Here is a 25085-nt window from a genome sequence, read left to right as displayed (position 1 = left end):
CAGGTGGGGAGTCAAGTCCATGGGTATCCTCCTGAAGTCAAGAGAAGGAGATGAGAGGCTCTAGCCAAATTGGTAGACTCACTTTGATGCACTCATGGGAGGTTGTGGCCAAGACGAGCAGGTGTGAATGAGTTATGAACTACATCTTTGGATGGACCCATCTTTGAAGGGTGCATCTGAATTCATGAGATCACAGATCCATTGGAATGGATTAGGAGAGGAATGATGATGCAGTGGAAAGAACACTGGGACTGAGTCAGGAGAAAATGGGGCTCTTATTCTTCCTCTAAAATTTGTGGGATCACAGGCAAATCACTTAATTTCACTGAGCCTGAATTTCCTCATCTGTAAAACAAATATATAGTCACTCAACTTTCACAGGGGTAATATTCCCAAAAAATAGGGCAAAAGTAAAAAATGTGAACCTTGACGAATTGAACCTATGGGAAATAGGGGGCTAGGTTCCTCCAACCACCCCAAACTGTGATCTTTTGCTAAAGATTGCTGAAAATATATTTTTCCACATATAATTGTTCATAAAAACATTAATTCTGATAATGTATACCTTTCCTAACACAGTAACCATAAAATAACCCATAAAATTCTGTTCACAAAATAAAATTGATAACATGCAAGACATTTTTTCTTGCTAGTAATTCCCTAGAATTCTGTGACCTTTTGTGCTAACATCTCAATAGAAAACATTAGTTTCAGAAAATATTCACTTTTCATAACACATAAAATCTATAGTATTATAAATACTTTCCTCCTGTTTGTGGATATAACAAATTATCAGTTCCCTAACACCAAACTCATGGTTGATAGCAGCTAGAGATATTCCAGTGTAAAGTATATCTAACACCTTTATTTTCTCACTAAGTTACATCACCGACTTTGCCCACTTGGGCTTAGAGCCCAAAGGACTTGCACTATGCTTTGGGGGCATAATTGCAACACAAAACTTAAGTTTTAAAGGTAAACAATGAAAATTTGCAATGAATGCCCAGGGAGTTCTTGACTCTATAATGGTAAGGTGAAGAAGAACAGTGAAGCACCTAGTAGGACACCAGCCACTCCACAAACTTGCCTGGCATCATGCCTCTCATTTTTTTTTCTCTACTGAGAATAACCATGAATGTGCAGAGTTGCCAGTGTGAGAGTGAAAAGGATATTACTCATAAAATCATGAGAATGCTTAAAGTCATGAAAGTTAAAACATGCAAATGTTGAGAAATGACTGTAATTACAATCATATTTACCTCATGGAGTTGTTGTAAATCTAAAACGACACAGACTATGTCAAGTGCTTTGCAAATGCTTTTTAATTATTCATTTGTTTTTGGTGAGGCAATTGGAGTTAAGTGACTTGCCCAGAGTCACACAGCTAGGAAATATTATGAGTCTAAGGCTGGATTTAAACTCAGGTCCTCCTGATTCCACAGCCCATGCTCTATTCACTGCTCCACCTAGCTGCCCCTGCAAATGCTTTTTAAAGAGGCAGAGAGTAAAAGTAGTAATAATAGCTACCATTAATATAGTGCTTTAAAGTTTACAAAGTGCTTTACATATATCATTTGACCTTCCCAACAACCCTTGGATGAAGGTGCTATTATTATCACAGGTGAAGAAACTGAGGCTAACAAGTGACTTGACCAGAGTCACACAGCTAGGAAATATCTGAAATAAGAGATAGTATTTCAAACAAGAATTTAAACTCAGATCTTCCTGATTCTAGGTTCAGTGCTCTATCTAACTTCACCATCTAATGGATAGTAGTAGTAGTAGTAGTAGTAGTAGTAGTAGTAGTAGTAGTAGTAGTAGCAATGCCTTGGAAACCTTTTATAAAAGGATACCTAATTCTCCAAAATGAGTTGGAACTAAGGAAAATCATTCATAGATATTGGTAGCAACCACCTAGAGCCTTGAATCCTAAGTGACTTGAACAGAAAAAAAAACAGATGACTAACTTCAATACAGCTGCAAAACTCTCAGCCAGAAAAATATGAACAATGGAATAACATGCAGAATCCTACTGTCAGGAAGGGAAACAGGAGTGAAATAACGCTGGGAAGCTGACATTCATGTGAGGTTGTAGCATCATCAGTGGGTCCCTGAGCATCCCAATCTATTCCTTTGCTTGGAACAGGGCCACTAGATGTAGAAGTGAAGGACCACACAGAGCTTGGCAGTCATGTTTTTCAGACAGATACCCAAACCTGCTGCCTAAGTAGTGGGGAGGAGAGGACACAGGACTTTCAAAGATCAGATGCCCAATAAAGTCAGGACTCTGGTGACAAGAAACAGTGGGTGGTCCTCTTAAGAATAACAACACATGGGCAGCTAGGTGGCGAAGTAGATAGAGCACAGACCCTGGAGTTAGGAGGACCTGAGTTCAAATCCGCTCTCAGACACTTGACATTTACTAGCTGTGTGACCCTGGGCAAGTCACTTAACCCCAATTGCCTCACCAAAAAAAAAAATAATAATAATAACAACAGAGTGTGCTGGGTTCTCACATAAAGGCTCAGCTATGCAAAGGGGTGGGAACTTCTCCAGCAATAGGAGACAGGAGAAACCAGGCACCTGTAATATGGGAGACAGACCACGGCTCTAGTAGATGGGTTAGCATTTGGTCATCTCCTTTGGAGCTGAATTACCGCTATAAATAAAAGTAAAATATCCCCTTACATTTCTAGAGTTCCTTTCATCCCCAAGGATCCCCAAATCTGGGAGAATTTCTTTCTTTTTGTTTTCCACCTGCATGCATAACGTGCCTGAAATATTGTCAGGCCTTCTCCTTGAGGGGGTATCACAGTTCTCTCTTATAATAAGGCACATCTTTATTCATAGCCTTATGGGTTTATTTCTCTCTCCCAGACTTCAGAGTGTGACCCAGAAAGCTGTGTTCTGAATCTTGCTCCCAGGAAAGAGGATAAATCCTGCACAATCGGTAGCATATGCCCTAAAGACTGTATGTTCCAAGAGTCAAGAAGGCTGAGCTTTCTCCCTTTGTCCATAGGCAGGATCTCCAATTCTGTAAAATCACCTATTTAATCCCAGAAACCTTGGTTAGATTTCAGAATTATTTTGAAGTCCATGGTGATTAAAAAAATACTTTAAAAAAAGGCTGGATTTGAGGTCAGAAGACCTGGATTAGAATTGTGACTCGGCCAGCTGTCTGCCACCACACCATTGCATTGATCTAAGGAACCTTGTTGCTCTTTGCTTGACTGAGGAGCCCCCACCCAGAGTCCAGAGGCAACTTCTATTTGACATTCTCTTGGAAGTTCCTTTCCTTCCTCCTCAGTCTTTCAGCAAACCTTGTTACTCATTTTAAGCACGTTCCACAGTTTTCTGACAAATGGAGGTTTTTTTCCTACTGGCTCTACAATCCACTTTGTATTCTCTGTCTGTCTCTCTCTCCTCCTTCCTCTATCTCATCCCTCCTCTGTCTCTCTTCTCTCTCCTTCTTCTTCTATCTCTGTCCCTCCTCTCTCCATCTCTTTTTCTTCTCTACCTCTATATCTCTGTCTCCTCTTATCTGTCTCTCTCTTTCTCTATCTCCCCCTCCCCCAACTGTGTCTCTTTTTTTCTCTCTCCCTCTGTGTTTCTTTGTCTCTCTCCCTTCCACCCCCCTCCCCCATAGTCCGTGCAAAGGGAATGAAGAAGACATTTCAGTCTTCTGCTGGCTCTTGTACATGTCTAATATGTATCTACCTAGATATAAAGACAAACACACGCACGCACAGGTTGACATGCTGGCATGGTGAAAAGGCTGTAATTCAGAGACAGCGTTCAACACCAGACTCTGCAACTTAAAAAAAAAAATTCTCACACGTGGTTTTGAGCAAATTACAACTTTTCTGAGTCTTGGTACATTTACATTTACTTATAAAAAATATGGAGACAGTAATCACCAAAAGATGATTTTTTTTTGGCCACAGAAAGCCAGGGAAGTCATTTACAAAGGTGCAGAGAGACCATGAGCTTAACCAATGGTGGAGAATGTTCACCAATAAAATCCCATACTACTTGAAATATTGAGGTGAAAACCCACGAAGAGTCCAGATGAGGAAACAGACCATCTTGGTCTCTAATTTTGGCCAATAGTCCCTTTTACCTGATTACCTAAACAGTTCATATTCTCTCTTTATGAATCTGCCTCAAGCTTCTCTCTCCTCTTGCCCCCCAACTTTCTATGAACTAATGTCCATTGGGTACCAAAGAAAATTAGCCATGTGACTTTGGACAAGTCACTTCCCTCCTCCAGAGTTACGTTTCCTCGTCTATAAAAAGAGAAAGTTGCACTAACTGCCTGGAAAGGTTCCTCCCAGCTCTGATATTCAATGATTGCACCATTACTGGTCTGGACTGTTCTGCCTTTCCAAGAATTTTACTTCACTAGTTAGGATTCTTCTCATTCTCTGGCTGTTCTAATTTGGTTTGAATCGATCTAACATTGACTTCATCTTGTAACTAGTGGTCCTTGAACAAGTTAGACAGGCCCAGTTAATGAGCCACTTACAAACCTGGATAAATAATTAATTCAGAGATCCGCACACCCTGGGATACACATTACTCATAAGGCACTTTCACATAGTAAGTGCAAGCAATATGGCGTCTTCTCCAGTTTATAGATAAGGAAGTCCAGAGGTACACAGCTGGATGCCTCACATTATGAAATGGGGGTTGTAGCCAATGGTGGAGCTGGGACTTGAATAGGGTCTTCTGATAGTAAGCCTAAGGCTCTTTCCACTTTACTACATTATAGTTCACCCCTCTCTCCGCTAGTATTAGGACGTACATAGGGATGTGCTGAGCCAGCTCATACTGCTCTGAGGGGATTTGTAACTTCTCAGTGGCAAACACTATAAATCAAGGCTTAATTTATTGTTTGTTGACTGCCTAACTCAATTAATTCTGGTGCCTTTCCTGTCTTAATTATTTCCTGTATGTATATACTTGTTTGCTTGTTGTTTCCCGAATTAGACTGTAAGTTCTTTGAGGGTAGGTAGCACAGAGCCTGACAAGCAAGTAGGCAGTTAAAATGTTTGTTGACTGACTAACTAAGGGTGTCACACTCAAATAGAAACAGGGCTAGTAAATCCTTCCAGGACAAATTGACTTAGAAAACCACACATTCACATTATCTATATATTTTTCAATTTCTATTTATTTTGTGAAATGTTTCTCAATTACATTTTAAGCTGGTTCAAAAGCACTCTGGAATATTGTCAGTCTCCTATTTGACACCTCTGCTCTTGACTGCAGAAAATGGAGAAAATATTAACAGTGTAGATTAAACTTAAAAGCGGGTCATGTTTTTTGGAAAGCCCATTGTTAAACATTTATGGGTGAAGGGAAAGGGAATAAGTTTTTATATAGCCCCTGTCACTGTGTACAAATACTAATGTATTTAATCACTGGTTTAATTTAATTAATTTAGCAGCACACCACTGGGTGTGATTTTTTTATAACTATTACTGAAGTCTGGAATGAGGAGTTAGTCAACAATTAAAATCAGGACAGAACCTCTCTAAAGGAAAACAGAAGAAGGGAGACATATTTTTGGGGGGATTTATAACTACTAGACTTTAGGCTCCTTGAAGGCAAGACTTTATTTCACCTTTGTTTTACCATCCCACCCCACCCCAGAACAATTCAATTCAGCAAATGTTTATTAAGTATCTACCAAATCATATTGATTGATTTCTCAGTGGGCTGGAGAGCAGGAGAATTTGAAACTCAAAAGTTTTTAAAATAATTAAGAATGTTTTTTCAAAGTTCCTACCAACAGTAAAGGCTCTAAGGGGCAGCTAGGTGGTGGAGCAGATAGAGTACCAGTCCTGAAGTCAGGAGGACCTGAGTTCAAATCTGGCCTTAGACACTTACTAGCTGTGTGACCCTGGACAAGTCACTTAACCCTGATTGCCTCCAAAAAAAAGAGTATAGGCTCTAGGCAACAGCACATAGTAGGGGCTTAATAAATGTCTGCTGAACTAAAGAGCAATCAGCAATATTCACTAATGGGGAGCAAAAAATTCCCATAGTCAATGCATGCTCCTACCGATGAGCCCACACCAGCTGTTTGGAAGCTCTATTCTCTCTCCAGGGACAGTGGGACAGCAGTCTCTCCAATTATGAACCCAAAAGGAAGGATTTGCTTTCTTCTTCTCTGCTACATTTTGGTTCAGTAGTTTATAGTTGAAACAAAACAGAGCAATTATTAGGAATAACATTGTGATAATTACTTGGTGAAGCAAATTGTCCCCAGCTGTGTATCTTCACACTGTGCTGAGCTCACGCAGAGGAAGCAGGTTTCTGGCCAGAGCAGGGCCCTGTATCGTCCTCGCGACACTGACAGTGCCAAGCCCCTCCCCACCAGCTCTACTCTTCTCTGCCCTCTGAGCTGGGTGCAAGATGGGCTCTGGTCTCACATGCCAAGAGGGCATGGCAAAAGCCAACCAAACACCAAGGCCCTGCTTGCTCTCTTGCAGTAGATACTTGCTTGTTCTCCATGTGAAAGACTAGAGAACAAGGGGACTAGAGGACCTTTTATAAAACTGTCAGGAATAGGGAAACCCCCAGCCCAGGAGCACCGAACCAATCAGAACAGGCTCCTGAGGGTACAGTGTGGTACAGTGGAAAGAACCTGGTCAGGAAAGATGGGGGTAGGAATCCCACTTGTGACACTTGTTTAGCTGTGTGCCTATGGTCAAGTTACTTAAAATCTTGGAGCCCCAGTTTCCTCATCGGCAAAATGGGCATGAATGCCTGTAATACCTGCCTAATAGGGTTACCTTCAGGACTGGATGGGAGGAAGATATGCAAAGTGTTTGGCAAATGTTAAAGTGATATCAATGCCAACTATTATTCTGTGCTAACTCAGGACTTTATTACCCAACAGGTACACTAGGCATCTCATTGACATCACCCTAGGGGGATGCTACGAACCATGAATATACACAGAGTAATGGCATCTATTAGGGGCATGAAATGAGCCCTGAAATGCATGGGGTCTACAAGGACCTTACTGCGGCCCTTGCGGAGTCAAATATTGCTTTTGGTATAGACCTGTGATTTTCTCAGTACAGGAAACTCCTAGCATGGAGATTTCCTTCACCAACACAGATCATCAGCTAGTGTGTAACATGAGGACAGGTGGCACAGGAGATAGTGTTCTGGACCTGGATTCAGGAAGACCCGAATATGAATTCTGTCTCAAACAGCTGTTATAATTGTATGATCCTTGGTAAGACATTTAACCTCTCTCAGCCTCAGTTTTCTCATTTATAAAATGGGGATAATAATAAAATCTGATTCACTGGGTTGTTAGATTCAAATGAGATAACGTATTTAAAGCATTTTGCAAACCTTAAGTATTAGTGATGTTGATGATGGTGGTGGTGATGACGATGACGATGGAGCACTGAGAGGTTATGAAACTTGTCCATGATAATCCATGTGATTACAGAATTTAAAAATATCTTACACATAATACAGACTGCCTCACAGAGATTAACCAACATGCAATTTTTCAGCTAATAAGTGTAACCAGGATTCAAATGTGGGTTTTCTCATTCTAAATCCAGGCCTCTAACACCCTTTATTAGTGTGGTAGCATCATATTTGGATGAGCTAGGCTATGTGTCTCTGTTTGTACACACACACGCGCATGCGCGTGCACACACACGCGCACACACACACACACACACACAAACACACACACACTCCAAAAAGTCATCATAAACAGAGGATTCATGGCAGAGATATGGCAGGGTCAAGGGGACATGAAGCCTGTTGGAAGTCCCCATTTGTCTATGTAGCCAAGAACCAAGAATCTTGCCTTGTTATCTGCAATTCCCTCTCATTAGCTGGGAGAGTTCTGTATGCAAAGGAAGAATTAAGAGAGGGATCAGAGCATTATCCCAGGAGACCCTGCTCATATTTCTAAGCACTGAGCCACTGCAGAAGCATAAAAATAATTTTATCCTGTCAGATTTGGCCTAGCACAATGTCTTGCATACAGAAGGCATTTGACCAATGTTAATTCCCACAGTGCTATGGGGGATGCTTCATTCTGTGCCAACATTTCAGAGCCCTCTGTGGGGTGGTAGGACAAAAAGTAAATTTCCCTCTCCTGCTTCTGTCTAGATTTCAAAGTAAGAATGATAGAAGAAATCAAAGATTATTCAGACAATTTAATCTCACTCATCTTATTAGAAACTAATATGAACTGCAGAATGTTGGAGCTCGGGAAAGGCCTGAAAGATCATCTAGCCCTGGAATCTGAGGATTTGTCTTTTTTTAATAATATTTTATTATTTCCCCAATTACATGTAAAAACAATTTTAACAGATTTGTTTTATTTTCAAAAAAATTTTTTATAATTGTATTTCAAAATAACTGCTCTCCTTTGTAAGTCCTATGTATTTTATTTTATCTCTTTAAAAACTTTCTTCTGAGAAGACGCATAACATAAACATAGTTAAGAAGCCCCTGATTCTACTCCAAGTTGCCCATCACTTGACAACTCAGGCCACTAAGCAGGTGATTAGGTGCGTATCACCTTCTCCTAAAAAGCCTTTTCTGAATAACGGAATGGAATGGTCCAGGGTGGGTGAGGCTCATTGACTACAAACATTACTTTCTTCCCTTCTGGCACTTATACAGAGGCAGCTGGTAGAGAGGATAGAGGATTGGATCTGCAGTCAGAAAGACCTGAGTTCAAATCTGGACTCAGACACTTCCTACCTGGGTGATCCTGGGCAAATCACTTAACTTTCGTTTGCTTCAGTCTCCTCAACTATAAAATGAGTATAGTAAAAGCAACTACTTCCCAAGGTCCTTGTGAAGATCAAATGAACTCCTCTTGCCTCCCCATAGTTTAATATACCTGTACTGATGACATTTCTCCTATCAGAAGAAAGGCTCCCCATAGGGAGCGACTATGTGTCATCTATTAGACTTAGAAAATGTTTAGAAATTGTCCTAATATTTCATCCTTGTTGATTGACGGTAGATATTTACACATTGTCTAACAACAGCAATAATTTGTATCACAAGTCTGTTTCACAAAAATTTTAGTCCCTAGGTGTTCTCAGGAATAAAGAGAAGCCCCTACAGGCTGGTACAAAATGCTGATCAACTGTCTTCTCTGTCTAGTTCCACCTACTTCTACTACAAGCCTTGGCTGCTGAGAAAGCAGGAGCTCCTCCAGGTCTCGCTCCCAGTTCAGGTTCAAAAAGAGAATCAGAGAATCTCAAACTTGAAAGGGATCTCAGACGCCATCTCACCCAACTCAGTGTTGAACAATCATTTCCTCTTCAACATATTCTGCAAATGATTACCCAGACTTTGCTGGAAGACTTTTACTGAGAAGTGACTCACAACTTCCTGGAGTACCCCCTTCCATTTTCGAAAGGTTTTAATTGCTTGGACATTTGTTACTCATACCAAACATCTTGACAACTTCTACTCGCTGTTCCTAATTCTGCCCTCGAAGCCAAGCAGAACAAATCCAACATTTCTTTCACATGATGCTACTTTAAATACTTAGAAGACAGCTCCCATGATCTACCCTCTCCACCCCTACCCCTACTAAAGTTATCTCTTTTACAAGCTAAACATGCTTCCTTCCTTCTTTCCTTCCTCCTTCCCTCCCTCCCTTCCTTCCTTCTCTATTTCTTTCTTTTCTGTTGAAGACTGGGTCTTTCTATCCTTCCCTGACTGGAAGTGTAACAGCCACTCATGGGCCCACTTCCACTACTGATTGGCACAGGAGCATTGACCTCCATTTTCTTGCTGAGTTGGTTCACCTCTCCTTAGGCAACCTAGTCCTCTTTTGCTCCCAATGGCTCACTATATTGGTGCTGGACTTAGTGCAGACCCCTGATTGGCTTTAGCTGGCCTGCAGCTCAGAACTCCTGAGCCTAAGCAATCTGCCATCCTCAGCCTCCCCAGGAGCAGTTATTATAGACCCAGACCTGTGGCATGTATTCAAGGTTCTTCATTATCCTGATTGCTTTCCCCTGGAATCTCTCCAACTTTTACTAGTGAGCACCCCAAAATGTAGTTTCCAGAACTGAACATACTAATATCTAAGTTAGAGAGAGTCTGGTGGGACTATAACCTCCCTATTCATGGATGTCAGGAATCTCTTAATATAGTCCAAAATCAAATTAGATCTTGGGGGCTGCAAAATCACACTTGACTCATATTGAGCTTTCAGCCCACTAAAACCTACAAAATTTTTCTAAACTTATGCCTTGTCACATTTACCCTTATCCTATATTTATGAAGTTGATTTTGGGAATTTTTGGAATCCAAGATTTTAGATTTACTTCTATTAAATTTCACTTTATTAATGTCTTCCCCTAACCTATCAAGATCTTTTGAGATCCCTGATTCTGTCATCTAACAAGTCAGCTACCCCTCCTATGTCGGTATTGATTATCTCTAAATTTGAGAAGTATGCCTTCAGCCAATAAAAATTTTAAAGGGAACTCTACTAGAGACCTTCCTCCATGCTGATATCCAACAATTAATTATTATTCTTTGAATAGAGTCATTCAACAATTTCTGAATCCCTCTAGTTGGACTGTTATCTAGTTCATGGCTCTTAATCACGACCACAAAAAATCTTTAAGTGACTTTGTCAAATGTTTTGAGAAACCATACTTATAAAATTCCTCTCTGCTACCTGTCTATAGGTAACTAAGTGGCGCAGTGGATAGAGTGCCAGGATTGGGGAACAGGAAGACTCATCCTTCCTGAGTTCAAATCTGGCCTCAGACACTTGATAACTGTGTGACCCTAAGCAAATCACTTAACTCTGTTTGCCTCAGTTTCCTCATCTGTAAAATAGCCAGAGAAGAAAATGGCAAACCACTCCACTATCTTCGCCAAGAAAACCCCAAATGGAGTCATGAAGAGTCAGACATGACTGAAATGACTAAATAACAATAACCTGTCTAGTAACTCTTTAAAAAGGAAATGAGGTTAGTATGACATGACCTCTTCTTAATGAAGCTACTGTTTGGTTGTAATAATCATTTCCTTTTCTAGATAGTCACTAATTATGTTTTAATGATATTCAAGAATCTTCCCAGGAATCAAAGTCAAACTCATTGGCTTCTAGTCTTCAGATTTCATTCTCTTCACCTTCCCCTTTAAAAAAGAAATCGAGACATTAGCTCTTCTCTGTGGTTGAGATACCTCTCCCATTCTCAATAATCTGATTTAAAAGATCACTGATAGTGGGTCAGTAATCACATAAGCCTGTGTTAGCACTCTAGGATACAGGTCATCTGGGGCTGGTGACTTGAACTCATCAAGGTTAGCAAGGTACACCCTTACTATATATCCCCATTTATGTTCTGGGTCACATGACCAACAAACAATTAGGCATTTCTCTAGTCCCTGTTTACTCTAAACAAAACACAAAAAAACAGCCAAAAAACAAAAGAGAGATTACATGTCAGAGGTAGAGTAATTACAGCTGTCTCCACAGGACAAGACACTAAGGAGCCTTGTTAATCAGTGGTGGAGGATGCCATTTCTTCAGCAGCTCCCTTAGCACCTGCCCACCCACCTCCATGTTATGTCAGGACATACAAATCAACGTATCAGCTTGTACTCTAGCATGTGCTTTGCAATTTTCTTGTTGTTTTAGCCTCTGTCAGCACATACCACTCCTGCCTTTACCCCTGCATTCTGTTGCAACAATCAGCAGAACTCAACTATGCCTAGCCATATGCAAAGGAGGAGGAGGTAGGGGAAGGTGGGACTTTGTTCTGCCTGAAGTCATCCTTAGGAATGAGGAACCCCAAAGCTGCAGAAATCTATTCTACCTTCTACCACTTCTGCAAAAAGCAACAAATACTGATTTAGCCTCATCAGAGAACTAAATGAGAAAGGGAATCGGGCAATGGGGCTAAGGTGCACTGGACCTAAAGGAAAGGTGATTGGTATCTAGCTGGGTACCATTACTTCAGAAGTCACTTGAAACAAGAGCTAAGATGGACAAAAAGTAAATACATGGTAGGAGAATGAGGTAGCCTTGAGGGAAACCCAATGTCAATTGGGAAGTAGTCAGAAAGTAATAAGGCAATAAAAGAGGAAAAAGGACTAAAACCACCCAAGATCTCAGGAAGAAGAAAACCCAGTTAAAAACTTAGATCACAAGCTGACAAATCAATAAGGAAGACACTGAAATCAGAAGGAAATATTAGTAACAAGACAACCAAAAGATTACAAACATCTCTAGATAAATATTGTAAGACAAAGAAAATTGAATAATTACCCATTGAAACACAGAAATCTGTTGATCCCAAAAGAACATAGGACCACAGAAGAACATTCCACAATGGATCAAGAGATAAATAAGAACCTTGAGAGAAGAACGTAGACAAAATAAATGTCAGATTTTGTGGTCTGCATGGCAGAAATAATTATCAGAATTTGAAAACTTTGAATCCAAGGTGATGGAATACAAATACACTAATGTGAATCTGTAATAAGAAAAGCAAAAAGCAATAATGTTACCAACAATAATGTTAGAGAACACAACATCTCTATATAAGCAAAAACATTGAGCTTGATAGACTGTATAAAGACAGCTTAAGGATCACAGGCCTCCCAGAAGAACACAAGTCAAAAAACCTGAACTTCATAATACAAGATATTATATAAGAAATCTGACCAGAACTTCTGAATGCAAGGGAAAAAAAGCACCAATGGAAAAATCCTCAGCCTCCAAAAAGGAAAACTACAAAAAAACTCTATACTTCAAATTCTAAGACATATTGCGATTAAATTTCCCAATTCCAATGCCAAACTATAAATTCTACAAGCAACCAGGAGGAATACCTTCAAATACAAAAGAAACATAATTCTAATAACACAAAACTATTCTTTATTCATAAGCAACTACAGAAGGGAATGGAATAATACATTTGAAAAAGCAAAGAAGCTTAAGATACAACCCAAAATATATATCCTGCTATCTGAAACTAATCATAAGTGAGCAAGATGGCCCTTCAATAAAAGAGAGGTATTTGAAATATTCCTGCAAAAACAAATAAAAAAGAATAATCAGAAAGCAGATTATTCAATTTGCTAACACAAGAAATGGTAATAGAGAAGCATAAGAATGATAAATAAATTTACCTGTTTCCTCATTTACCTTGAAAATCAACTACATATTAATCATTTTTCTTCTGTAATTTCTGGCTAAATGAAAATCCTCCTTGTCAGAAAAAAAAACAGGAGCAAAAATAAAAAGACTGAACAGCTATCTTCTCTCTTTTATCCTCATTCCATCTACCCTGAGCAGTAATCTTATCTGGTTCTGCCTTGTTAATTTTCTATAGCATTAAAAACCTTATTTTTAAAATTGTCCTAAATCAACTTACTGAGTTCTAACATGTCTGACACCATTCTTACAGGACTTGCTACAACTATGATTTTGTTTGCCTTTAAATGCCCTTGCTTCTAATTCTTGTGTTGTTTTTGTTGTTGAGTCATTTCAGTTGTGTGTAACTCTTTGTGATCACAACTGGGGTTTCCTTGGCAAAGATACTGGAGTGGTTTGCCATTTTTAATCTCCTGTAAATATAATTAAAAACCTAAAATGGTTCATGACGTTCCTGTACATAAATGCTAGTCTCTTTAGACATCTCCTTCTATTAGAGAACCTTCCAAGCTTAGAGGGGCTTAGAGAGATTAAATAACTTGCCCATTCTCACACAAATACTAAGCATCAGTGAGATTTGAATCAGCAATCCCTGACTTCAAGACCAGCACTCTATCTATTATCACATACTACCTCAACGGACTTAGTATATAATTTGGGGTGGAGGGGAGTCATTTGCTTGCAAAGATTTTTGCTCAAAACTATTTTACTTACCCATCTAGAAGAGCTATGACATTCTTCCGGGGACGCCCAATATTGGGTCCGTACAAGCTGGCTCTGGAATAAGTTCTGATGGGCTGCAACAGGCTTTTTAGTTGGATATAGTCCTTTCCCAGCTGACTGCCATTCACTGCACGGCCATGCATGGTCCTATAGTTGTTTGGCTCTAGATAAAAAGCGAGCATAAGTCAGTGTTGGACAGAATGGACTTCCTATTCGCTAAACCTTGTCTCCTCTTCTATTCCCAAGCCTATTTCCACTGTGATACATCTATATCTTGCTCCCTTATTACCAATGATATTTTAGTAATTTGTGTACTACAGAGCTTTTTCATCCATGAAAGAATACAAATTCTTCTTGAACTAATTTACATTTTCAATCTGTATCCTATCTTGGGAGTGACAAGTTTCATGAGTTTACTATGCACTGTCTGAAGTTCATTTTATTTCTACCACAGTAGAAGGGGTGATGCCTTATTACTGAGAACTAGGATTTGGAGAACAAGACAAGCCTGTGTCCATCCTCAACATGTTTCAGGTTTGGATCATATCCCCTCTCGGCCCTCATTGTTTCCAGATTTAGGGAATAGATTACATTTATATGTAGTCTCAACTTCTTACTCTGTATTTTCAAGATGGCCTCTTAATCATCTTGATCATTTGGTTACTCTTCACTAGGCCTTGTCCAGTTTTGTTTTTCTATCCTTCCACAGACAGAGGACTATTTGGAGATGCTTCATGATTTTGAATTCCCCTCTAAACTGTCCTAGCATTACATCTCAGGAGATATTATGTGGCCACATTCTATTTTTTACAGTAGTTGTATGGGTGTATTTTATTTTACCACTGCCCATACTGGATTCTAAGCTCTTTGAAGATATGTTTTCTTTGCATCACCATCAGCATCCAATCAATCAATCAATCAGCATTTTTAAGGGTCTACTATGTACTACTAGTCATTGTACTAGGTGCTAGGAAAACAAAGATAGAAACGAAACAGCCTTCAAAGGCCTTGTTTTCTGTGGATGTACGGTTGTCATGAGGGTCAAATTAAATAATGTTTGTAACATGTTTAGCACAGCATTTGGCACACAGGAGGTGTTAAAGAAATGATTATTTCCTTTCCTCCCCCACCCCTTCAGTACATTAACATGCCAGGACTTGTGGTTTTGGCAGTACAGAAGTCTGTCACTGATGAAAATCCCAACCATCTATAATTTAGCATACAAGTCTTAAAGAATTGTCTAAGACTCCCAAAGGTTGAGTGATTTGTCTGTTACCACAAGGAAAAGAAGTAGGTAAAGTAAGATTTGAACCCAGGCCTTCCTGAATACAGGTCCAGAACCCTTTCCTCCATGCCATGTCTCCTCTGTGCACACATATGGTCTGCAATGTTCTCTACATTTTATTGAATGTTTACTGTTTGCAATAGTAACAGGTCAAATTTATATGGCATTTTAAGTCCTATATTTATTCTATTTATTCTATAGTTATTCTATATTTGTTCTATATTTATTCTATATTTGGCAGATAGGGCATATATTATTATCCCTATTTTACAGTGGAAGAAACGGAGGTGGCGGCAATTCTCAGTGTGGAAATTCTCTCTGCTGTTGTTAATTAGCAAGCTGTCTATAGATGAGGGTCTTTAAGAATTACTGAATGAGTAAGAGATTCACCCATGATCACATAGATATTAAATGCAGGATTCAAACCTCATGTCTCCTGACTTTAAAATGCAAAATTCTATCCTGCATATAATGTTGCCTTGTAATAATAAGAACAACAACAATAATAGCTAATATTTATATAGCACTAACTATGTGCCAGTCACTGTGCCTTTGAAGCGCTTTACAAGTACTATCTTGTTCAATCATTCCCAAGAGGAAGTGCTATTATGATCTCCACTTTACAGATGAGGAAACTGAGGTGAAGGGACTTCCCCAGAGTTACAACTTTTTAAAACATGAAATAATGTTTTGAGTTTTATTTCCCTTGCCCTTCTTGATTTGGGGCATCCTTAGCTGCTCAATAAACCAATGTCTTCAAGGCCATACATAACTCATGGCTTAAAACTTCTCATCCTTGACTCGTATTTGAGTTATTTTTTCATAAGTTCTTTACCTTGAATTTCCACACTGAAGTTCACCTGCCATTCTCCTACTTATCTGCAAAGCCCCCCAGAATCGTCTTTCCATCTCTCCTCACTGGCTGTGTGTTTGATTATTCAGAAGAGCTCAATGAAAGCTTGGAGATTTTACTGTGTATTCCTTCTTGCTTCCAATTCAGTTATTAAAATATAGATTCCATGCAGCAAATAAAAATCAATGAATGACTATTTATTAAACCTTTGTATAATTGGTGGATAGGACTGAAAAATGAGCACCATGGTTTAGCAAGTACAGTCAACGACGTATTTCTTTGATTTGGAGCTATGTATGTTTATAAGATATTTTTTCTCATCTATGACAGTCATTAACATCAAATAGTGGAAAAAAACCTGAACTTAGATCCAGATCTTGGAATCAGTGTACCACTGTAACAAATCTGGAACTAAATAAGATAACAAATATAAAGTGCTTTGCAACCTTAAAAGTTTATATTACATAAAGGCTAGCTATTATTGTTAAACCCAGCATTTAAGGATATTTAATCATGTTTAACTAAAATAAGATGAATGATAGAATATTTTACTGAGTTAAAAAGGTTTTATACCATTAATAAAGTTGAATACAAATTATTTTTTTTTAAAAAATAGAGTATTAAGCACCTACTATGTATTAGGTACTGCACATATAAAGAGAAAAAAGGAAATAATTCCTGCTTAAGGAATTTATATTCTATCAGAGGAGATATCTTATCCAAACAAATTTCTTTCCTTGATAAAATATTCCCTGGAAAAAAACTGATTTTAATTACTATCAGGGATATCCTTTCATTTTAGAGGCATGGTACTAACATTAACTATCCTACCTGGTCAGAGTTTTGAGGCCTTTCCACATTAATTTTATTTACAATGCTGCATGCATTTTGTGTTACATTTTTAGGAAACATTTTTTAACAAGACTGGTCAAAATTACCCGCTTACCATGCTTATTAGCTTCCTGTCGTGGGGTGTTTTCCATCAGAATGTGAGCTACTTGAGGGCAGGAACTGCATTTCTTTTTGTTTGTATTTTTGTCTCCATTGCTTAGCACGGTGTCTGGCACATTCTAAGTGCTTAACTTCCTTCCTTTCTTCCTTCCTTCATTCCTTCCTTCCTTCCTTCTTTCCTTCCTTCCCTCATTCCTTCCTTCCTTCCCTTCTTCCCTCTTTCCTTCCTTCCCCTTGGCATACATGCTCAATAGGATGATGGCTAGGTTAAGGGGAATGAATAGTTTATTATGTATTCTCGTATAATTCCAAATTATTGACAGAATGGACGGATCAGTTGATTGCTCCACCAACAGTGTGTTACGATGCCTGTTTTTCCACAGCCCTTTCTACACTGGCCCTTTTTATCTTTTATCATCTTTGCCAACTTGATCTGATAAAATAAAACCTTAGGGTTTTTTTTCATTTTTCATTTTCTTTTCATTTTTCAATTATTTTCAATAATTGATTGGAAGAATTTTCATGTGATTATTGAGAGTTGCCTTTCTTCTCTTTTTTGTTTTGGGTTTTTTTGGCTAGGCAATGGGGTTAAACAACTTTCCCAGGGTCACACAGCTAGTAAGTGTCAAGTGTTTGAGGTCAGATTTGAACTCAGGTCCTCCTGCCTCCAGGGCTGGTGCTCTATCCACTGTGCCACTTAGCTGCCCCTTGCCTTTCTTCTCTTGAGAACTGCTCATATCCTTTGTCTACTTGTTTGTTGGAGAAAGTCTCCTTGTGTCTCTTCCCTCTATATTTTAGATCAAACATATATGATGCAAAGAATTTTTTTAACTCAGCAACTTCTCTTTGTATTTTAGCTGCCTTGATTTTGCTCAAGCAAAAATTTTAAAATTCCATATAATGGAAATTGTCTGTTATGATCTCCTCTATCCCTTGTTTAGTTATGAATTCCCTTCACAAATATCTGAAAGATACCACCTTCTGTTATCCTCTAGTTTATGTGTTAATATTGCTGACATTGTGGAAGTTTATTTCGGTATATGGTATAACATGCTCATCCTCATCTATTTTCTGCCTAACCATTTTCCAGTTTTCCTAACAATTCTTGTTTAATTCACCTAATAGATTGTGATTTTTAATTTATCAAAGTTATTGTGTATTTGGCTTGCTTGTTTGCTTGTTTAGAGCTTGCTTGTCTAGTATGTCCCACTATTTCTGTTTTTGGATAGGACCTGTGGTTTCATTGGTATAGGGAAGTCCCAGTAAGGAACTCCCTCTACCAAGAGAGGCTGGCATCTGCTTTTCAATTTGTAGTCTTAGAAAGTTGCCTGGTCTTACTGAGCAGATAAATGACTTACCCAGGGGTTAGTATGCAACAGGGGCAGAATTTGAAGGTAAGTTTTTCTTTCTCCAAAGTCAGCCACTATACCATTTTGCCTTTTTGAACGAGTTCCAAATAGTTACTACTTCATAAATAGTTTAAAATTTGCTCAATCATTCCTACATTTTTATTATTTCCTTTGAAATTCTTCATTTTTTTTGTTCCTCTAAGTAAATTGAAATGCTATTTTGTCTACCTCTATGAAGTAACCATCTGAAAGTTTCATGGGTACATTAAATCATAAATTCAATTTAGGCACTGTCATTTTTATTATATCGGCATTGCTCAACTATCAACAATGAATATATTCTTTATTATTTCAATTGCATTATTTCTCTAAGGAATAATTTGTATTTATAAGTCCTGAGTTTTGTTCATTGGATATTTTATATTTTTAAAATATTCATCCATTTCATTTATGTTTTCAATATTGTTGGTATATAATTGGGTATAGCAATTTCTGATAATTTTCTTTATTTCTTCTCTATTTGCTGTGAATTCTCCCTTCACATTTTGATTTTGGTACTATGATTTTCCATTATTCTCTTTTAAAAAACTAAGGAGCAAATGGGTTGTACACTATATTGGTCTTAAAAAAACAAAACAAAACCAAAACCAAAACCCTCATTTTTATTGATTAGTGTAAAAGGTTTTTTTTTTTAGTTTTGTTTTCAATTTTTGTTTAACTCCTCTCTGATTTTCAGAATTTCTATTTCTGGTTTGTTTGAGGATTGTTGACTTTTGATTTTCTAGTTTCCGAAGCTGTTTGTTCAAGTCAGTAGCTAGCTCTTTTGCAGATATATTTGTTCAAGGATATACACATTTGCCTAAGGACTGCTTTAGTTGTATCATACACATTTTGAATAGTATCTCATTGCGATAATATTATTTAATGCATTTATTATTTTATGATTAGCTTTTGACCCACTTATTCTTTAGGATGACAATATTTCATCTACATTCAAGTATGGATTCTTGAGTCACATTTTCCTTATTGTTTACATTTTAATTACATTAAATTTTTATTTTATTCCTGCCACTGCTAATACTTGCCCTCTGAGATTATCTTCCATTTGCACTAAATATGTCTTATATGTAAAGGTATTTGTATGTTGTCTCTTTTATTAAAACATGAGCACTTTGAAGGGACACCATATCTTTTTCTTTCTTTGTGTCCTCAATACTTATCACAGTGCCTGGTACACATTTACTACTTAATATGCTTGTAGACTAATTAAATCTATAAAAATGTTTACTATTTTTCTGAATTCATGAGTTATTTATGTCTTCTGCACATGATCAATTTTTCTAGGAACACTATGTGAAGCTAGAAATCAGTTATTTCCTAAAAATAACCATTCAATAATTGCTAAAGATGCATCATATTCAGTTCAAATATTTTCTTCAAATCCTTAATTTCTGACTTATTTCTCTTTCTGTTCAATTTGTCCAAGTCTGAAGAAATACGTTGAAGAACTACTGTTTCACTATTAGAGCGTCTTGTAAATAAATTTATTTTTCCTTAAGTACTTAAAGTACCTTAAGTAGATGGTATGCCATTTGATATATTAATATTGCTACTGATTCATTATCTATGGTACTTTCAGCAATAACATAGCTTCCCTGCTGATTTCTTTTAACCATATTTGTTTGGTTGCTATCTTGTCTAAAATCACCATTACTATTCTCACTTTCCATGATTCAGCTGAAGCATGATACATTCTAATCTACCTTATTCTCTTAACTGTCAATATATCTTTATGTTTTAAGTATGTTTCTTTAACCAACAAATTACTTTCTATTCTGCCCCTTTGACAACCTCTTCTAATTTGTGAGTGAATTTATTCCATTCTCATTCATGCATATGAGTGTTACATTTGTATTTCCCTTTATCAAATCCTGTTGTAATGCTTCTCCTATCCGATCCTCCACCATTTCCGTAAGAAAAAAAATCAAAATTTAAAAAGCTAATGAATTAAGCAACAGGCATGGACAATTATTTTCCTTATAGCAAATCAATCTGTTTTCTCTCCTTTCCTTCTTCTCCCAGCCCACCCCCAAACCAATAAGTCTTGTACACTTTCTAACTGCATTCCTTTTTGTAACTGCTCTCTGGGTCTATAGTCTGTTTTGCCTGAAGCGATCTTCTTCCTAATTCTTCTTTCTCTTTCAAATCCTTGTCTTCCTCCTTCTTGTGTCAGGCAAGTCCTCTCCTCACTTTACTGACTTTACATTAATATGTTTATTTTTAAAAATATGCTTTGGCTCAGATAATAAAAAGGTTTGTAATATCCTTATTCCCCTGAACTTCTTTTCCTTCAGTAATGTCCATATTACAAGAAGTAACAAATTCCTCTCTTCTCTTCCCCTCTCTTTCTCTAAGGGTATTTTTTCCTATCTTCCTTCATTAACTTTTAGACTTGATGGACTATAACAAAAGGGCAATTGTCTCTTCACCCTCTTTTAAAATATAAGCAATCCATTATTACTTAACCTTTTAGAGATGTGCAAACTTGATGATCTTTCTAAAGTTTCTTTTGTCTACCACGTTGGTCTACACAGTCCTCAAAAAAGTTTCTCTTACTTGTAGTTTTCCAGCTCCTCTTTTGACTCAATAAATATTTCCCTTCTATCTGTCCTTCAGTTAAGCCAATCAATCTCCTTAGATCTCAGTGAATTGAAATTCCATTCATAGACAGGGGTAGAGTGAGGTAGCATAGGTTAATTGTGGATCTGGGTCATTTTGGGAAAACACAAGTTAGAGGACTCAGATTAGACGGAGGTAGGGAATTGTGCTTAGGGTGACTGGGGCTGAGATTGAGGACATAAAGGGACCAGGAAGAAAATTTCCCAATTCTGTAAATCATCCCAAATCCCAGACCATTCTCTGATTTACCACATGTGTAGTCTCAGAGGACATCAATGCTTCAACTGAGATTTCAGGACTTGAAGATGCTAATGTCATGCTTTTCCAATCTGATCCAGGCTGCCCAATCCATTCCTCCCCTTACAGTATTTCCCTATTCTCTCCTTCTCCCTCTGAGAAGTGGAGAATGCTGGGATGAAGAGAAAGGGACAGAAATAAGAAAGTTTGAGAAGAGGAAATATGTGTCAGCTAAGGGGAGAAAACTGAGGCACCAAGAGGTTAGGTACAGATTCTCACAGCTGTCTGTCACCAGAGAAAAGTGGGGAGAAATGAGGAGGGATTTGTGTGACTCTTGTTCATCTTCCTCCAAGTGCCTTGTCTTTGGATTCAGAGATTCCCCTATTCCAGGGGAGCTCAGAATCCAAGAACGACAAGGGCATGCTGTATTTCTTTAGCATCAGTATTGACAAAGAGCAGTGCATTAAATTACAAAGCCATTCATGAGGATGCTGGCATGTTTTCAGTTCAGATGGCTATTACTCAAAATGAAATCATAATTAGCATTGATTCTGTAATAGGAATGAATCCCAGATTCTCCAGAAGAAGGTCTCACATAAAAAAGGTTAAATTACCAGAGGGAAAATATGATCCTGGCTGTTACAGATGGGCTGTATCCTGGTTAAAAGAGAAACAGTCAAGTTCACGTGTGGTTTTATTCCCATGCTCTGAATCAAGTCGCTGTAGGTGTAACAGCAGTAACAAAACAAACCCCCCAAAAGCAGCCATAGTGATATGCTTTCAAATCCCTGGCCAGTCATTTTCAGAGTCCCATAAAGTTAAGCAAACAAAAAGGTGAGCCTGAAAAATCCAGGCATTCACCCAAATGAGCAGTTTGCTCCCCAATGCATTACATTTCACAGAGGCAAGATGGTGTGGTGGAAAGGCTTACCTCCCGATAGAAAAGTGATGGGCTCAAGATGCAGAATGAGATACACATTTCTGGACACAGCCATTGTAGGGATTTGTTTTTTTCTTGACTGCATGTATATTTGTCACAAGGGCTTTGCTTTTATATTTATTCCCCTTCTCATCAATGGGAGGAGGTGGCAGGAAGAGAAAATAAATGCTTGTTAATTGAAAAATATGTACAATTAAAAAAAAAAAAGATGAAAGAACTAGACTTGGGGCCATAAGTTGGAATGTGGACTCTGTCATTCACCAGCTGTGTTAAGGCGCATGGAAGTCTCAGTGTTGTTGCCTGTCAAATGGGAACAACCATACTTGCTGGCTAATGGAAACTCCAGTGAGAAGATTCAAGTGTAAAAGTGATTGTAACCTCTTAGAGTCTCAGTTTTTTTGCCTGTCAAATGGGAACAATCATAGTTCTGGCTAGTGGGAAACTCAAACAAGAAGATCCAGGCATAAAAGTGATTGTAACTCCACAAGGGTGAGTTGAGCTAAACAGGCTATTTGGACCCTAAGCTTGGGGAGCTCCTCTTAAAGACCAGGCATCTCTCGTGTTTTCCTGATGCGTGCCCAGGTGACTGTCCGATAGGAAGGGCCACCAACTTGTCCTCACTTTCCACCTCAACCTTTTCAGAGCAGAGAAGACAACATCTTTACTCACCATTGCCCAGCTCCCAAGAAATGTTGTATTTTTTACTGGCGCTGTATTTAACCAGACCCAGTGCGCTCGAGCTGTTCCAGGAATTGTTAGGATTGCGTCGCAGCGCGTTCAAGGCGAAGATCAGGTGCAGCCCAGAGCAATCAGCGAAGTTATAGAGTTTGTCTAGAGACCTGGCTGGGAAGAAGCAAAGGCAGGCTTGTAATTCTCAAACAAAAATTCCATACGAGAAGAAGAGGTCAAGGATTTCAAAGAAGGGAGTGGATTCAATTGAGAGGTAATTAGGTAGCAAATGGATAGAGCGCTCATCCTGAAAGGAAGACCTGAGTTCAAATCTGACCCCATGTACTTATTAGCTGCGTGACCCTGGTTCAGGTCATTGTCTGACTCAATTTCTTCAAATGCAAAATGGTAATAATAATAGCTATCTTCCAGGGTTGTTGTGAGGATCAAATGAGATAATATTTGTAAAGCACTTAGCACAGTGCCTGGCAAATAAAAAATGATTGTTTCCTTCCTTTCTTCCTTCTTTCCTTCCTTCCTTCCTTCCTTCCTTCCTTCCTTCCTTCCTTCCTTCCTTCCTTCTTTCCTTCCTTCCTTCCTAACTAGTATTTATTAAAGGTTACCATAATGCAGAGGAGCAATAGAGCAAAGTACCTAGAGAACCAGCCTCAGAACCAAGAAGACCTGGGTTCAAATTATGCCTGCGACAGGCAATGAACATTTATTAAGCACCCATTATATACCAAGCTCTCTGCTAAGTTCTGGGGACACAAAGGAAAGCAAAAGACACTCTGTTTTCAAGGAACTGACAGTTCAAAAGAGGAAAACAACATGCAAATAATTACATACAAACAGCTTTATATAGGATAAATTGGAAATAACCAACAGAGGGAAGACGACAGAATTAGAGGGGATTGGAAAAAGCTTGTCTGTTTGGAGGAAAACAATTCTATCAGATTATGAGTTGCAGAGAAGGTGCTAGTCTGCATTAGTAGAGGGAGTTTACTTAGCTGGGAGCTCCTATATTAATGAAATCACAGGTCCAATTCCCATCCCTACTGCTATCATAATACAAGTTTCTGCCTTCTTGAAGCTTGGCTAGTCTGAGTCATAGTAAGGGGTGGAAAAAGTTGGAGTTTGATAGTCATTGGTTGAGGGATGTCCCAGTTTTGTGATACCCACTCCCATCCCAACAATATAGTACAAATGTACACAACAGTATATATATGTATATATATGTATATATATAAAATATATACAATATAATACTAACACATGACAAATGCATAAAAGGGGGACAAGAAGATATTTGGGAAATTAAAGGAAGCTAATAACAGCATCTCTCCAGTAGATAGGAGCCCATAGCAAAGTGCTATATGTACAGTGACTTATTTGTAGTTCATAACAACTCTTTAAAGCACTGGTGTGACTATCTCCATTTGAATAGTATTTTGTTTTTTCTAATTACATGTAAAGACAATTTTTAACATTCATTTTTTTTTTACAAAATTTTGATTTCCAAATTTTCTTCTTCCCTCCTTTCCCTCCCATCTCCCTCAGCTAGTAAGCAATTCAATAGACTGTCTTCATTTCACAGAAAAAGAAATCAAGGCTTAGATTGTTTAAGTGACTTGTTCACTTAAATTAAGTAACAAGTGGCAGAGCCAGGATTTGGACCCAATCCCTCTGACTTCAAATGCAGAATTCTTTCCACTATACTGCACTGAGATAGGAAGTACAATAATTATTTCCTATAGGTAAAAAAAAAATGGCACTGCAGGTCTAGAATTGGGAAGTCTAGATTTACAAAAAGAGAATAACAGAAAGTAAGTTCCTTGAGGGTAGGGGCTATTTCATTTATTTCTCCATAGCCTCAGAACCTAGAATAGCACTTTGCATGCAGTGGGTGCTTAATAAATTTTTGGTGGTTTGACTCAAATACAATTGAATTCTGAGCCACAAAATGCTAAGTAAATGTGAAAAAAAAACCAGTTCACATTTATATGGAACTTTAAAATTAGTATTTTAAGGCAACTGGGGTTAAGTGACTTGCCCAGAGTCACACAGCTAATGAGTGTTATGTGTCTGAAGTCGCATTTGAACCCAGGTCCTCGTGACTCTAGGGCCGGTGCTCTATCCACTGCGCCACCTACATGCCCCTGAATTGGCATTTTTTTTTTTACAACAGCCTTTGAAGGTAGGGA

At 38.3% G+C, this 25085-nt stretch overlaps 1 protein-coding gene across 1 annotated transcript in view; it reads right to left on the bottom strand.

Moving 5' to 3' along the window:
* Window positions 1–25085, bottom strand: part of HPSE2 (heparanase 2 (inactive)) — a 703572-nt gene that overhangs the window by 264081 nt on the left and 414406 nt on the right. The window contains exons 4-5 of the mRNA XM_027857706.1: window positions 22882–23055; window positions 13910–14081 (exon numbers count right to left, since the gene is read on the bottom strand). Coding sequence (XP_027713507.1) covers window positions 13910–14081; window positions 22882–23055 — 346 coding nt within the window. The remainder of the gene's footprint in view (window positions 1–13909; window positions 14082–22881; window positions 23056–25085) is intronic.

This window comes from Vombatus ursinus, unplaced genomic scaffold, assembly GCF_900497805.2.
Source record: "Vombatus ursinus unplaced genomic scaffold, bare-nosed wombat genome assembly UNPS02000749.1, whole genome shotgun sequence".
Taxonomy (NCBI): domain Eukaryota; kingdom Metazoa; phylum Chordata; class Mammalia; order Diprotodontia; family Vombatidae; genus Vombatus; species Vombatus ursinus.
This window is presented reverse-complemented; position numbering and strand designations above follow the sequence as displayed.